At 36.7% G+C, this 17187-nt stretch overlaps 1 protein-coding gene across 1 annotated transcript; it reads left to right on the forward strand.

Moving 5' to 3' along the window:
- The first annotated feature begins 1272 nt into the window (after nt 1–1272).
- On the forward strand, nt 1273–16689 carry LOC100251869 (clathrin heavy chain 2). Its single transcript, XM_002276819.4, has 30 exons — nt 1273–1635; nt 1799–2003; nt 3876–3964; nt 4079–4157; nt 4323–4450; nt 5266–5364; nt 5477–5585; nt 5877–5956; nt 6038–6265; nt 6352–6417; nt 9112–9228; nt 9433–9630; nt 9873–9989; nt 10189–10248; nt 10508–10594; nt 10938–11021; nt 11101–11235; nt 11325–11387; nt 11464–11568; nt 11649–11761; nt 11849–12101; nt 12234–12370; nt 12457–12735; nt 12833–13835; nt 14165–14650; nt 14781–14951; nt 15038–15223; nt 15573–15695; nt 15780–15890; nt 16073–16689. The coding sequence occupies exons 1-30, from the start codon at nt 1591–1593 to the stop codon at nt 16232–16234; spliced, it is 5118 nt and encodes a 1705-aa protein (XP_002276855.1). The 5' UTR covers nt 1273–1590; the 3' UTR covers nt 16235–16689.
- Nucleotides 16690–17187: the final 498 nt, after the last annotated feature.

A 17187-nucleotide genomic window follows, 5' to 3' on the forward strand; every position in this document is an offset into this window, starting at 1 on the left:
AGTTTTCACTGACATAAAAAAATAGTGAAAATAAATATGATTATAATTTTATATATTACATATATAATGTTATGAGATATATTATTATAAATGACAATGTAGCTTAAAACCAAATAGATGTAAATTTAAGTGAAACTTGAAATAAAGCTAAATGCATAAATCTAAATAGTATATTTATTTTATTAATGTCTTATTGCCTTAAGCGTGGAGTGTCAAATATTCATATTAGTAATTGAATGCCTTTGTCATTTGTCTTATTGCCTTAAGCTTGGAGTGTCAAATATTCATATTAGTAATTGAATGCCTTTGTCATTACGTATGTTTGTTTTGGTTTATACGCGAAGCATAACTTGAAAACCAAATCCTAGACAAAAAGGGGATAATTTAACATAATTTCAAATATCTTAAATTATTAAGATTTCTTATGATTATAAAAATCTTAAAATGAAAATTCAATTTTTTTTTAAAGTTTGCTTCTATTTTATATAGTAATGTTATGATATTATTTTTTTTATCCTTTAGAAGAAAAAAAAAAGTTTACAAACATTTGTTTTTGTAAAAAAAAATTTAAAATTTTATTTAGAATTGGATGTGTAATGACATTTTTTACATTAATTTTTATTAAAATTGTATTCAAAATTTAAATAAAAACAACAACATTCAAATTTTTAGGTCATGTTTGATTTTCAAAAAATATTAAAAAAAAGAAAAATAATTTTCTTATAATTGATTTTAGTATGAAAGAAAATAAAATATAATTAAAATTAATTAAAAATATATGTATTTTAAAATTATTTAATCTTTATATAATTAAGAAAAATGAGTGAAATAAATTTAAAGAAGTATATAAAAATAATTTATTTATATTTATATTTATATTTAATTTTTAATTTTTAATTTTTATTTTATTTCATTTTTCTTATTTATTTTATTTCTTTCGTATTTTCTCTCCATTTTTTCGAAAAAGTAGCCTTAATAAAAACAACGTCACCTTATAAAAAAAAGGACAACAAATTAATGATAATCCTATTCATAGCCCAATGGGCCTTTTTTTACACATCCGGCCCATATGGACCCACGCACTATAAAAACTCACAGCGTGTGTGCTGCAGTCAAAATCTAGAATCTCTTATGCGAGCCACGTGTCTTCCTCAAAGGTACAAGCGGCTTCGTGCAGTGTAGAAATAAGTCGTTATTAGCACTAGACTTTCCTTGAGAATCAAGCAGGATGGGTAGATTAAGAAGGGCAATCAGGTAAATTAAACGCATTCAATCGGAAAGGTACAACATAGGGATTCACTAATTTCATGGAGTGAACGCAAGCAAGTAAAAATAGGCTGGGGAAGAGACGACCCTCTTCACTTTCGATATTTTTCTCCTGTGTCCTTAAGATCTCCAGATCTCTTTCTTCCTGTGAGACCAGACTTTGACCGCCGGCACCACCGCCGGCGATCTGTTCTCCGATATCACTCTCTTTATTGACTTTCTATCTCTGGTCGTTGCTTCAGATCGCGTAGTGGTGAAAACCGAAGCGCTTAGGGCTTTGATCTTCGGTCGGTCTCTTGTGTTGGAGCTCCGATCCAGGTCACCATGGCGGCCGCAAATGCTCCAATCAGCATGAAGGAGGCCTTGACGGTAAGTTCTGGAGCTCGATTTGTTCGTTATTGTTTAAATTCACTTCAGTTCGTAGTAGATCTTGGATTGTTCTGGATCTGTGTTACAGATCATTGTTGAGTTAGTTGTTTTTTAGTGGATAATTTTGGTGTTGATTGTTCTGTTTGGTTCGGTGGAATTGCAGTTGTCTAGTATCGGAATTAGTCCGCAATTCATGACATTTACGCATGTGACCATGGAGTCGGATAAGTATATTTGTGTTAGGGAGACGGCGCCGCAGAACAGTGTTGTTATCATCGACATGAGTATGCCTATGCAGCCTTTGCGGAGGCCTATCACTGCAGATTCGGCTTTGATGAACCCCAATTCCAGAATTCTTGCTCTCAAAGGTAGGGATTCTTACTTGCATTCATAGTTTTTGAGTACTGAAGGTATGCCCTTAATGTTTATATCAGTCCATCGTAGAGAAATCCTTGTCAATTCTCATCATTTGCGGTTCCTTTTTTGGTCCCATGTGATGAGCTTCAAATCATGTTTCTGAAGTGGCATATATTGGCATTTCACCTTGTTTTGTTTCTGGATTTGACATATGGAACGTTATCATCACTCTGTTTAGCATTTGTTCTGGAATCTTATCAGAAATGCATGCGTCGACCCTTACCTCTTAAACGTGATCAAAGTCCACTTGGGAAGCTGTTTACTTGCCTCATGTCTACAGTTTGCTATTTGTGTTTTTCTGTTTGGTGTATGTTTTGGCTAGGTATGAGGTGTAAATTTGTAATTTTATCTGTTGTTTTTTATGGCTTCATGGTCACTTCCTGATTTGTATTGTTGCAAGTTTGGTGTTTGGTTGTGACATTGAATTCAGGCAACAAGTTTGATGTGGTTCCATGTCTGCTGTAACTGTGATTAGTGGTTTTACTATTCACTATCAACAAAGCTTGGGTAAATGGTGTCCGAGATTTACCTCATAAAGGGACATGCTACAGAGAAAACTTTTTCTGGAAAATTTGGTGAAGAACCGGGAGGTTGGTGCTCTCGAGAAGGGAGAGAAGCCCATGGAGTTGGATTGTGGAAGTCAATTAGAAAAGTATGGGGAACTTTTAAAGCAAAAACAGGATTTGAGGTGGGCAATGGAAGAAGAATCAAATTTTGGCATGATGTGTGGTGCGATGATATGCTCTTGAAGGATACTTTTCCTTCTTTATTCACTTTTGCTATTGCTAAGGAGGCATGGGTGGATGATGTTCAGGAGGTAGAATGAGGAATGGTCACTTGGAGCCCTTGCTTTTCAAGAAACTTTCATGATTGGGAATGGGATGTTGTAAATAAATTTTTTTTTTCTAAAACTTAGTGAGTTTGGTAGATTTAGAGAAGAGGAGGATAAAATGGTTTGGAAAGCTAGCAAGAATGAGGTGTTCTTCATAAGGTCTTTCTACAATGCATTGGAAGATGGGGGTGAAGTGACTTTCCCTTCAAAGATAATTTGGGATTTTTGGGCTCCCACTAAAGTGGGTTTTTTTGCTTGGGAAGCGACTTGGGGCCAGATCCTGGCTATGGAGCAGCTCAAGAGGAGAGGATGGGTTTTGACAGGTTTTTGTTGTATGTATAAAGATGTGGATGAATCGGTGGATTATCTTCTGATCCATTGTGGGGTAGCTAGAGAGTTATGACTCTCTTCTCCATTGGCATTTCGTGGGTTCTTTCTTTTCTATTAAGGATTTGTTGGAGGGATGACATGGTAGCTTTATGGGTAGGAAAAGGGGGAAGGTTTGGAGAACAACCCCTCTTTGCCTTTTATGGATAATTTGGAAGGAGTGAAATCAAAGAACTTTTGAAGGAGAACAACGCACTATCCAATCCCTCAAGGATTCCCTCATAACTAATATGTATACGTGGTCTCAAGGGTTCCTTTTAGGAGACGGGTAGGAAGGCCCAACCTCTTTATTATATTTTATAGACTGAGTGAGCTCTTCTTCTTAAAGTGGTTTTGTAATTACTATAGCTGATTTTTTTGTTTCTCATTTGTATACATCCGATATATTGTATTTGCCACTTTAGCTTGGCATCCTTTTTATAGTCATATATATACATACTCTTATGTGCTTATAAGAAAAAATAAGAAAACTGTGATTAGTGGTTTTAAAGCAGAGTTGGTGTATAATGTTATAATTTAGTAATTGCATCAATTTGTTGCATTATGAGGGTTTTAATGCTTATGCATACTACCTGGCTGATGAATTTTGAAATTCAATTTGAAGCTCAACTCCCTGGAACTACTCAGGATCATTTACAAATATTCAACATTGAAATGAAAGCAAAGATGAAATCACATCAGATGCCTGAGCAGGTGATGACCTGCCCTCCTTAAATGCTTTCAATAGATTGAATGTACTTTTCTATTATTATTATTTTTTAATCTTGACTAAGTTCTGCTCACTCCTGTTCCTTGCTGTTTGGATAGGTTGTCTTTTGGAAGTGGATTACCCCTAAGATGCTGGGCCTGGTTACACAAACATCAGTATTTCATTGGTCCATTGAAGGCAGGGAACCTCTATAACTCCCTGAATCAACATTTTGCTTTCTTTATTTTACATATGGAATTTTATTGCTTTATTTGTTAGTCAATATTTCAAGAATAAGCTTTTGTAGTATTTTTATTTTTAATTTGTTTGGCATTTAATGTTCTCATTGCATCTTATGTGTAGGTGATTCTGAGCCTGTGAAGATGTTTGAGCGAACTGCAAATCTGGTAAATAATCAAATAATCAACTATCGTTGCGATCCTTCTGAAAAGTGGTTGGTTTTGATTGGGATTGCACCTGGTTCACCTGAGGTACGCTTTGTGCAATTTTTACCCCTATTTCAAAGACTTTTATGACTTCTGTCTTGCTACTTTGTATACATTTGTTAGATCAAACTATTAATTGAATATAAGTCTGCATTTTAGCTATGACTATCCACAAAAAAAAAGTCTACATTTTAGCTATAAACAAGGATATAATTGTTGAGTGTAAATGCCTGAGCATGGATATGGGATGCTTGATATTGTGACTCAAAGAAATTGGAAATGCACAGTTGCACACCGGCCATGTCTGTATTGATATATGATAAACATTTTTTACATATCCCTGTATTGAATAGCATAAATATGTATGCTCTTTTTATGCAGAGTTTTGGAAATATCGGTAAAAGATAATTGAAGTAGTGCTGTTTCTGAGTAGCTGTACCAAGTTTTCACACTATTTCCTTATAACACATGATAGCAGGAAATAGCATACTGTCTTCCAATAAATTCTTCTCTTTTTGAATGGTTTGATTCTTTCTTATTTTGTCAAGATTTTGATGTGATACATAATCATTTAAATGAACAATTCGATGATTGTGCGTGCCCCTAATAACAGTCACATATCATTATTTCGGCATTTTGTCCCCCATTCCCTATCAAGTCTGCTGCTACAATGAATTTTAAAATTCTCATGTCATACATAGTGTACTCCTGTAAATTTCTGCCACTGTTAAACTATTGTGGGTGGAGCATTTAGATGCATAGGACCTGCTTTTTCAATGAGCATTGCATGTAGCCTAACAACAGCGTAAAATTGATTTTTTAACAATGATATATGTTCCATCTTAAAATTGTGGTTGTAGAGGCCACAACTCGTCAAAGGGAATATGCAACTTTTCTCAGTGGATCAGCAACGTAGTCAGGCCCTTGAAGCACATGCTGCATCATTTGCCTCATTTAAAGTGAGATTCTTTCCTTCTCTCCAGTTTTCATTTTCATGGTTCTAATTTTGAATATATGGTTTGTTTTGCTATTCAAACTGTAGTTTGATATTTATTTCAATGTTCTAAACAGGTATTGGGGAATGAGAATCCCTCAACGCTAATATGTTTTGCCTCAAAGACCACCAATGCTGGACAAATTACATCAAAGCTACATGTTATTGAACTTGGGGCCCAGCCAGGTTCACTTTACCTTCTCTGTCATATTTCCCATTTTCCTGCATGCCTACATGAAAAATATACAAAAATCCCCTTCCATGTACATGCATAGTTCAATTGAGGGGTAACATTTATATTTTCTTATCTTCATATTTTTTGTTGGGTTGCCATGGGCATGCTTTCCATTCTTTCTGGACTACAAGTATCCCACTTGCAAGTACCTCTTAAAGTTGGACTCTTCTTTTGTCATCTTCCATCATCTTGTGGTTTAAGTGAAATCTTTCTGGTACTGATATTTTGGAACTTTTGATCAGGCAAACCTGGATTCACTAAGAAACAAGCAGATCTGTTCTTTCCTCCGGATTTTGCAGATGACTTTCCTGTGTCAATGCAGGTATAAATACAGCATTCTTCTTCATTATCAGGTTCTAGATAGGTTAACTACCGTCTAAGCTCCTAATGTTTTATGTGACAGGTATCCCAAAAGTATGGTTTGATATATGTGATAACAAAGCTTGGACTTCTATTCGTGTATGACCTAGAGACGGCTAGTGCAGTTTACAGAAACCGAATTAGTCCAGACCCGATATTTTTGACAGCAGAAGCTTCCTCAATTGGAGGTTTTTATGCCATTAATAGGCGAGGGCAGGTTTTGCTTGCTACTGTAAATGAAGCAACAATTGTGCCTTTTGTTAGTGGCCAGGTACAATTTGTTTTTCCTCCTCTTTCTTTGATTACTGGAGGAAAAAAAAAACTTTGTTTTTTAAAATGTTATTTGATGTTTTGCAGTTGAATAACTTGGAGCTTGCCGTTAATCTTGCCAAAAGAGGAAACCTTCCTGGTGCAGAAAACCTGGTAAATTTAACCATTATTTTGATTTCTTATATTAAAAATCATCATGTTGATGTCCTATTTTGTAAAATCCACATTGATCAATCATAGTGTACCACATGTCTAATATACATCATGTAAGCTTCATCATGACACAGCTGGTTATAGAATGCCATGTGTCTTAGTACATTGTAGTTCATGCTCAAGACCACTCTCCACTTACGTGACATGTTGCGCACCTTGCCCTTCATAGCTCCTATGTCATAGTATTGCAAACATAGACATGTATCTCCAAACATATACCTAAGTTGCTCGGATGCCCATAGAACATATATCCTGCACATACCTGGTCTTTCCTTAAAGATGGCACTACAAGGGTGATTGTTTCCCTCTGAATCCCTCATATTATAAGAAGGAAATTTCCTCTAAAATACTTGTGATCAAATGATCTCTTATATCCCCCTCAAAGGTGTCATTCTTGACACAACATCCTGATGCTAATATGCTTATCTGAGTCGGGAGTAGAGCCTGGGGGGTCCAAAATGGACTTTGTGCATCTCAATAGTAGAATTGGTCTTCTCATCAATGAATACTTTCGATTGGTTTGAGGGTCTTAGTTTGGTGGCTATAATAGGGGGTTTGTTGAGGTTGGATTAACATACATTGAATCATCTCACTTGGAATGAGAGGGAGGGTTTGACCATTATGCCTTTTTGACATGTGTTATCTTCAAAAGCTTCCATATCATCATTTTTTTTTTTTTTGATAGGTAAAAGGTATTCTATTAAAAAACGAGACACCAAGAAGGCGACTCAAGAAATACAAACCTATACACCCTCCATCAAGAAAAAGCTAAGAGAACATAAAGTCCCAACATACAATCCTAATTAGCGCCCATCCAATCAATAAAATTAGCTATAGTTAAGGGGCAATCAATTATAAACAATTTTGTTTCAGCCCAAAGAGAAAAAATAAAGGAGTATTTCAATCTTTGAATTGACACCATATCATCCTTGAAAGCCAAACAATTCCTCGCCTTCCAAACCGTCCAAAAAATATGCAGAGGAGCCGCTCTCCACACCTTCTTACGCTTTTTGCCCACAAAAGAACCATGCCAACTTAGAAGGGTTTCCTTAACAGAACAAGGCAACACCCAAGATACCCCCAAAATAGTAAAAAGAAGATCCCATAAGACCCTTGTTCTTGAACAATGAAGAAGGAGATGGTCTATGGTCTCCTCATTCTTAAGACACAAAAAACATCATTAATACATTAATGTGATTTGGAGCATTATAAAAAGACTTTATTTTCTGCCAAACAAAAGGAGAAGGATTTTGTTGATCTCCTGGGTTCTCTTCTGGTTTCCACATCACTTTCTCCAATCCTCTTTTGCCTCTCACTCCTACTTAACTCTCCTCTCAAACTATTGATACTTCACCATCTAGCATGGCTGACCTCCTACAGATATAGCCAGAAACACACTGTTATAAAATTTGACAAATTAACTCACAATTTTGCCATGGATTCAACTCAGTTTGGTAGAGTTTGAAAACAAATACTAAACTAAACCATGTTTTTTGATTGTTAAAAATTGTATATAGTTCTCCATGTTTTTGAGTTATAACTTGGTATATCACAAGTTAACTTAGCCACCTCATGTTAAATTTGCAACTGTTGCATCAAAAAGATTAAAAACAAAATTGGAAGGTAAATCCATACATGTGGTTTGCAACACCATCTGTATCCACTTCTCTCTCAACAGCAAATGTTCCAAACCTAAACCCAAGAAATAAAACTATCACTGAATCACCTGCTACAGGAAAACTTGCGGAAACCCAAGGAGTAAGCCTGAGTCAAGCCTTCTTGCAAAGGTGTGCCTCAGCCTCTATAGCTGATACCATTCCAGTTGATATTAAGAAAGCTCTAACAACTACACCTTTATGATCTTGAAAACTCATTTTATTCATGTTCAAGGATGCCCCTGAGAACGTCCATCAAAATGGAACTTCAATCAGTCTGAGGTGGTAGGAACCCACTCATAATGCGAACCTCCTCTTCTCAGAGCAAGCAGGTTCTGGATCCAAAATTACTACATTCAGTGAGCTGCCTGGGAATTCTTTAGCAAGTTGTTCTAGTAGGGTATGAAAGCATCCCTAAACTCACTCTGAAGTCCTCCATCTATCCTCAAAGAATATAACATCTCTCCAACCAAGTCATTCATAGTAAAGAAAGAATTGTGACATGCCAAATAGCCTTATTCCTGTCTTTGCCGCTAAATCTATGAAAAACATTGACCAAAATATCTGCTACCTCTCTATGGGGTACCATGCCAGAGCAACATCTATAAAAATCTGTTATGTAACTCTATTATAGCTGACTAGTGGAGGAATAGATGACTCAATGGCTCATTTCAGAAACACATTGTACACTGTTAAGGGCTTTATAACGCTGCTTTCACTGGAACAAATCATTAGTAATTGAGTATCGAATGTTAGCCACAGGCCAAGTGAACGTTTTAACTTTAGATGGAATTGAAGTTCTTGATATTTCATTTGGTGTATTATGAAGGTCAGTTTACCTTCTGAATGTTCATATACATACAAAAGTTGCTGGTGTAATTTACAATTTTGGTCCATTTTCTAGGAAGGCCTCTAGAATTGCAGTGAGTTTCATTGCATATTAAAAACCTGCTCATTTGTGATCTTGGTTATTTCTCAGGTTGTCCAGCGGTTCCAAGAACTGTTTGCTCAGACAAAGTATAAGGAAGCTGCGGAGCTTGCTGCAGAATCTCCACAGGGACTCCTGCGTACTCCTGATACTGTTGCCAAATTTCAGGTATATCATTTGGTTGGCTTGTTTATGTATTTTCTTAATATCTGACAATTCTCAGATGCTTCCTTATGAAGTTGAACTTATGTTCTCATTTAATTTCAGGGCAGGATGCTTTATGAGAATTGAAGAGTTTGCTATCATTTTTACTTATTTATAATAAATTGGGAAAACACAAGATTGTCATCTGTTTTTGTTCATTTTTTGCAGAGTGTCCCTGTGCAATCTGGACAGACACCACCTCTGTTGCAGTACTTTGGTACTCTGTTAACCAGAGGAAAACTCAATGCTTTCGAATCACTGGAATTGTCACGCCTTGTTGTAAATCAGAATAAAAAGAATCTCTTAGAGAATTGGTTGGCAGAGGACAAGCTTGAATGCAGTGAGGAGCTTGGAGATCTTGTTAAGGTTTGATTATGAAATCTTGGTCAGTTTGAAATTTTAGGTCGATCTTTGTGCTTTGTTTTTGGTGTTGGATTGTTTTACCAAAAAACCCTGTCCTTAATCTACTCCTTTCTTGTGCAATAATTGTTCAATTCAAATCTGTCCTACTTGGAAAGGAGTATGGTCTAATAGTTTTTTCATGCTCTGTTTGATTTGTGTTTCCCTTCCTTTTGGTCTTTCTGATGTTGTAATTGCTAACATTGTAGACGGTGGATAATGACCTTGCACTGAAAATATATATCAAAGCTAGGGCCACTCCAAAAGTTGTTGCAGCATTTGCTGAGAGGAGGGAGTTCGATAAAATTCTAATATACTCCAAGCAGGTATATATATTTTGTATTCTTTCAATTACCTAAATCTTTTTAAGATTATTTTCTGTCAAAATCTATTACTAAATCATAGTAGTTTGGGAATTTTATCATATTATATAGCACAATGCATATACTATCTATGCCCTTATCATTATTTTTTATTGCTATTCTTTGAATGGTCTTTGTACTTCTGATTTTTTCATCTATGCAGGTTGGCTATACGCCTGATTATTTGTTCCTACTCCAAACAATTTTGCGGTCAGATCCCCAGGTATTTGCATTCTTATTAAGATTAATGCTCGAGGCAATGTTTTCTTGTCTACTAGTGCCTTTTGTCCATCATGAGTGGTTCCGCAGGCTTTGGCATGGAAATAAGACTGGGTTTTTTTAAGATTTCAAATACCTGTTTATAAACTGGTTCTGATTCTTGTGGATTGCTTGTCTCTTCTCATACACTCCATTCTTCTGAAGTTGGACTCCAGTTGAAATCACTTGCTGATGGAGGATAATTCACATTTTTTGGATGGCAGGGGGCAGTTAATTTTGCTTTAATGATGTCTCAAATGGAAGGAGGTTGCCCAGTTGATTACAACACAATAACAGATCTATTCCTTCAGGTTGAATGAATGTTTTCCTTTTTATGTTGTCAAGTTTAGGTACAAAAGTCACCAATTTCATCCTTTGGAAAACATACAGTCTAATGGATCTGAACTTTGAAGCATTATTTGCACCTTTCTTATCCGTGTGTCTCATCATATTCAAATCACCTGCCTAGACTGTATGTGTGTCACATACAGTTTAATAGCTCTGAACTTTGAAGCATTATTTACACCTTTCTTGTCTGTGTGTCTCATCATATTCAAATCACCTGCCTAGAAGGGTTTTTTTTTTCCTTGTTAGCATGAACTAGAATTAATACTCCATATTCTGTGGCATTTTGGGTTTTCTGTTATTGTCCAGAGGAATCTGATTCGTGAAGCAACAGCCTTTTTGTTGGACGTACTGAAGCCAAATTTACCTGAGCATGGGTTCCTTCAATCTAAGGTCGATCTATTTTTTTTTCCTAAATGAATTTTTATATAGTTTCTTTAGTTCTGCTTCCTAATAATTCTGCTCTATTCAGGTTTTGGAAATCAATCTGGTTACATTTCCAAATGTCGCAGATGCTATATTAGCTAATGGTATGTTTAGTCACTATGATCGCCCACGTATTGCACAGCTCTGTGAAAAAGCTGGTCTTTATGTGCGAGCCCTTCAGGTATAATGGTTTCTCACTATCTGATTGATGAACTTTATTTCACAGACCTTTGATTGTTTCTTGGATTAAATGATTCATCTCTTATGCAGCATTATACTGAATTGCCCGATATCAAACGTGTCATTGTGAACACACATGCCATTGAGCCACAGGTTAGATGCTCAAAGTGTTACATAACTTGTTCTATTTGAATGTAGTATTTTTTTCTAACTATATGGTATATTTCAGGCTCTTGTTGAGTTCTTTGGAACTCTTTCAAGAGAATGGGCTCTTGAGTGTATGAAAGACCTTCTACTTGTCAATCTTCGTGCCAATCTTCAGATAATTGTGCAGGTAAAATAGTGTTTTGTATATGTGATTATTGATTATTCCACATTCATAAAAAATTGTGGCTCACTAAGTCATTTGTGCAGACTGCCAAGGAGTATTCTGAACAGTTGGGTGTTGAGGCATGTATAAAACTGTTTGAGCAGTTCAAGTCTTATGAAGGATTATACTTTTTCTTGGGGTCATATTTGAGCTCCAGGTATTTCTTTTAATAAAAGAAAAAACTGACTTTAATTTTAAGCATTTTTTGTATATTTTCTTATTTTTCACCTTCATTTTGAGACAGCGAGGACCCTGATATCCACTTCAAATACATTGAGGCAGCTGCTAAAACTGGACAAATTAAGGAGGTCGAACGTGTGACTCGGGAATCAAACTTTTATGATGCCGAGAAGACAAAGAATTTTCTGATGGAAACCAAGCTTCCTGATGCACGCCCACTGATTAATGTCTGTGATCGTTTTGGTTTTGTTCCAGATCTCACCCATTACTTATATACTAATAATATGCTCCGGTATATTGAAGGTTATGTTCAAAAGGTACAATTACTGTAAGGAGTTATTTATTTATTTATTTATTTTTCCAAATGAAGATGTTTCATTATTTTAATTGCACTGAGTCCATGTCTGCAGAAGATGAACCATGTATTTTCTTTTGTCTTTAATTGATAGGTAAATCCGGGAAATGCTCCTCTAGTTGTTGGGCAACTTCTAGATGATGAATGCCCTGAAGATTTCATTAAAGGTCTCATTCTTTCAGTTCGGTCTCTTCTTCCTGTTGAGCCCCTCGTGGAGGAATGTGAGAAAAGGTGCATTGTTTTTACCTGTGTACCGTTTCCATTAATATTTTTAATTCTTATTGCTTTCGTTTTATCATTTTGTGTTTTGTTTGCAGAAATCGTCTCCGTTTACTCACTCAGTTCTTGGAGCATCTTGTGAGTGAGGGTAGCCAGGATGTGCATGTTCATAATGCTCTGGGTAAAATCATCATAGACAGCAACAACAATCCAGAACATTTTCTCACTACTAACCCATATTATGATTCACGTGTTGTGGGAAAATATTGTGAGAAAAGGGATCCCACTCTTGCAGTTGTTGCTTACCGCAGAGGACAGTGTGATGATGAACTTATCAATGTTACAAATAAAAACTCTTTGTTCAAACTGCAGGCCAGGTTTGTTTATCATGCTGATGGTTAAGAGGTCTTTGCTTCACATAAAGCCTGCAGATTTTTATTGACCTATTATTTTTTCCCTTTTTTTTGTTATTAGATATGTGGTGGAAAGGATGGATGCTGACCTCTGGGAGAAAGTTCTTAGTCCCGATAACGAGTATAGAAGGCAACTAATTGATCAAGTTGTATCTACTGCTTTGCCTGAAAGCAAGAGTCCAGAGCAAGTTTCAGCAGCTGTTAAAGCTTTTATGACTGCTGATCTTCCGCATGAGCTTATTGAGCTTCTTGAGAAGATTGTGCTTCAGAATTCTGCATTTAGTGGAAACTTCAATCTTCAAAATCTGCTTATCCTTACAGCTATCAAGGCTGATCCATCACGAGTTATGGATTATATTAATAGACTAGACAACTTTGATGGACCTGCTGTTGGGGATGTGGCTGTTGAAGCACAATTGTATGAGGAAGCATTTGCCATTTTCAAAAAGTTCAACTTGAATGTTCAGGCTGTGAATGTTCTATTGGATAACATTCAGAGCATTGAACGAGCTGTAGAGTTTGCATTCCGTGTCGAAGAAGATGCTGTCTGGAGCCAGGTAGCTAAGGCCCAGCTAAAAGAGGGGCTAGTGAGTGATGCAATTGAATCCTTTATTCGTGCGGACGATGCCACCCAATTCTTAGATGTCATACGGGCTGCTGAGAATGCAAATGTATACCATGACTTGGTGAGGTATCTCCTGATGGTTAGGCAGAAAACCAAAGAGCCCAAGGTCGACAGTGAACTCATTTATGCATATGCTAAGATTGATAGGCTGGGTGACATTGAGGAGTTCATTCTTATGCCTAATGTTGCTAATCTCCAAAATGTTGGTGATCGCTTGTATGATGAAGCCTTATATGAGGCAGCAAAGATCATATTTGCATTTATTTCTAACTGGGCTAAACTGGCTTGTACGCTTGTGAAGCTAAGACAATTCCAAGGTGCAGTTGATGCAGCTCGGAAAGCCAACAGCTCAAAAACATGGAAGGAAGTTTGCTTTGCCTGTGTTGATGCTGAGGAATTTCGCTTGGCTCAGATATGTGGGCTCAACATCATCATACAGGTGGAGGTTCTTTTATCATTTTTTTTTCTATAATAGTCTTCTGCTGGCTCTTTTTGTATGGATTTGGAAGTGGAATGTTAGGGTTTTGTAGCTCTGTCCTCATTCCCTATGGTTTTGGTTTTTCAAAAAAAACTAAACAAGATTTCTAATTAAACGGTTGGGAACCTTGTAGCTGGTCTTCTCTTTCTTTATTGCTTTTTTTTTTTTTTTTTTTTTATTATTAAAAAAAAATGCAGCTAGCTATTCATTTATAACCTCAGTATGTTACTCTATTTAGAATCCTAGTCCTGTTTGAATCCTCTTTGATCTTGGATATTTTATGATTCTAGGTGGATGATTTGGAAGAAGTCAGTGACTATTACCAGAACAGGGGATGCTTTAATGAGCTCATATCTCTCATGGAGAGTGGATTGGGATTGGAACGTGCACATATGGGCATCTTTACTGAGTTGGGTGTCCTTTATGCCAGATATCGTCCTGAGAAGCTTATGGAGCACATTAAACTATTCTCAACCCGCCTAAACATTCCCAAACTCATACGAGCGTGTGATGAGCAGCAGCACTGGAAGGAGCTTACTTATCTGTATATTCAATATGATGAGTTTGACAATGCTGCAACCACCATAATGAACCACTCCCCAGAAGCATGGGATCACATGCAATTCAAAGATGTTGCAGTCAAAGTTGCAAATGTGGAGCTCTACTATAAGGCCGTGCACTTCTACCTGCAGGAACATCCTGATCTTATTAATGATCTCCTTAATGTGCTTGCTCTTCGTGTGGACCACACTCGGGTTGTTGACATAATGCGAAAGGTCTGCATGTTTGCTTACTCTTTATGTGATGGATATTGCTGTGTGCTTCTTTTAGTGGGAACAAATGATTAAAAGTTTAAAAATGGTTTTGTCAATGGTATCTTATGCTTATGATCTCTTTGGGTTTCAGGCTGGTCACCTTCATCTTGTGAAGCCCTATATGGTTGCTGTTCAGAGTACTAATGTGGCTGCGGTAAATGAAGCATTAAATGGTATTCATGTAGAGGAGGAGGACTATGATAGACTTCGGGAATCAATAGATATGCATGATAACTTTGACCAGATAGGCCTTGCACAGAAGGTGAGAGAGATTGAATTTATTTTGTTAATGTTGGTAGGCTTCATAAGCAGAACATGTACATAAGATCTAGTGATGCGTGTGGACAGGTTGAGAAACATGAGCTTCTGGAGATGAGGCGTATTGCTGCTTATATTTATAAGAAAGCAGGTAGATGGAAACAATCCATTGCATTGTCAAAGAAAGACAACCTATACAAAGATGCGATGGAGACATGCTCTCAGTCTGGGGATCGTGAACTTGCAGAGGAGTTGCTTGTTTATTTCATTGAGCAGGTATGAGTCATATACACTTGTCTATAAAAGCTGAAATTGAGATAATCATCATCAAATGCTAAATAGTGTGAATGTTCCTTCATAAATTTTCTAATTTTTATTACTCTGGAGCAAGACTTTACTTGTCCAAGATGCAGGAACCGTTTCTCATTTCCTTTTAAATTTCCCTGGGTTGCTTTTTTTCAACGGAACCTAAATTTTAATTTGGTAATCATTTGTTAGGCATGTGCTGCTCCCAAAATGATTTTGTCTATTTTCACCTTTCTTCCAGCCCACATGCTAGATGTGTTTGATAAATCTTTTTAAACCCTTGAGAAGTGTGTTCATTTTCTGCTTAACGTGTATGCAGAAAAAGAAAGAGTGTTTTGCATCATGCCTCTTTGTCTGTTACGATTTAATTCGGCCAGACGTTGTCCTTGAGCTTGCATGGATGAACAATATGATCGACTTTGCCTTCCCATATCTCTTACAGGTAAACTATTTGTTTCACCCTTGTTCTATTTGGCTTTCAAATCGTCTTCATTTTCTCTCAACCACTGTTCATTTTTTTTCATAGTTTATTCGTGAGTACACGGGCAAAGTAGATGACCTTGTCAAGGACAGAATTGAGGCTCTTAAAGAGACAAAAGCTAAAGAGGAGGAGGAGAAGGATGTTGTGAAACAACAGGTATGGTTGTGAGAATTTCTCATGCCATTTTGTAATTATTGCTTTCTTCTAGAATGATTTAATTCTCTTGGTTCATGCCATGGACTGGCCAAAACTGCACTGGTTTGTACCATTTTGTTCTTTGAATTTTCAATAATATATAAGACAAGGAGTTGATGCTGATGCTTCTTTGTTGTATGCAGAATATGTATGCACAGTTACTGCCTCTTGCTTTGCCCGCTCCACCAATGCCAGGAATGGGTGGTGCAGGGATGGGCGGTGGTTTTGCTGCTCCACCACCAATGGGCGGGATGGGAATGCCTCCAATGCCACCATTCGGCATGCCACCAATGGGCTCCTATTGATCTATGGTTGTCATGAATCGGTGATTGTGGGAAACCCTCTAATGGAGCTGGAAATTTTTTGGAATTTCCTCGTCGTGCTGAGGGCGAAGTTAAACTTCTGTGGTGACCCGGGGAATGGAATCCAGCGGAATTTTCTTGTAGGATTGTGGACAAATTGTCTTAATATTCCTTTCATAGGAGGCTTTTTGTTTTCTTACCCCTTCTTTTGTAGTTGACGCCGAGCAGATTAGACTGCTCCAACTGATCTCCATTTGATCTGGGGGTGATATAATCCAATAGTTCTGGTTAACTGAAAAGAGATCATCGTGGTAATTTTGCTCCTGGTAGTGGCGAGGTTGCCACGTGTATAGGTTATTGTAGTTTGTTGATTAAACTCTTTGTTTGTTTTCCCTTTTTAAACTCATTTGGTGGTCTCCCCTTCGTTCTGGGAGGTTATAAAATTTCAGTTCTCATAACCTTTGCCTTTTGTTTTGTTTTTTTTGGATTTTTTTTCCTTCTATAGTTCTGGATTTAAAAGAACACTGTTTCTGATTGCTAATTCCTTTCGGTTTGATTCTTGTTTTTGTTGAAATGTTCGATTACTGATGTTTTCTGAAGCATTGAATAAAAACAGAGGCATATTTGCTATAAAAACGCCCCCTTGCTCTGTAAATCAGAAACCCCTGATTTACAGCCAAGAACGAATGACTCTTATTAGCCTTACGAGAAAGAGTGAATTTGAAGTACTTGAAAAAAAATAAAAAATAAAAAAATTCTATCATGACACCAAGCTAAGGTTTATTGGTTGAACCAAAAGATGTCACAATGGGGAAAAATTAATCGTTATTAATGGAATAAAATTTGAACATGGCCTAGTATATAAGTTTTCTATATATAGTAATCGTACGGGAAGGGTTGCGGAACAATGAAAGTCTCGTAACAATCTAATGGTCTTTATGTTCAATAACGATATT

Source organism: Vitis vinifera, chromosome 6, assembly GCF_030704535.1.
Source record: "Vitis vinifera cultivar Pinot Noir 40024 chromosome 6, ASM3070453v1".
In the NCBI taxonomy this organism is placed as follows: Eukaryota; Viridiplantae; Streptophyta; class Magnoliopsida; order Vitales; family Vitaceae; genus Vitis; species Vitis vinifera.

Bases quoted from the DNA above. Each gene is read 5' to 3' on its own strand.
- LOC100251869 (XM_002276819.4), top strand. From the start codon at position 1,591: ATGGCGGCCGCAAATGCTCCAATCAGCATGAAGGAGGCCTTGACG. The intron at 9,631-9,872 runs GTTTGATTATGA...CTAACATTGTAG, and splicing joins AGCTTGGAGATCTTGTTAAG to ACGGTGGATAATGACCTTGC. The intron at 12,736-12,832 runs GTTTGTTTATCA...TTTTGTTATTAG, and splicing joins TTGTTCAAACTGCAGGCCAG to ATATGTGGTGGAAAGGATGG.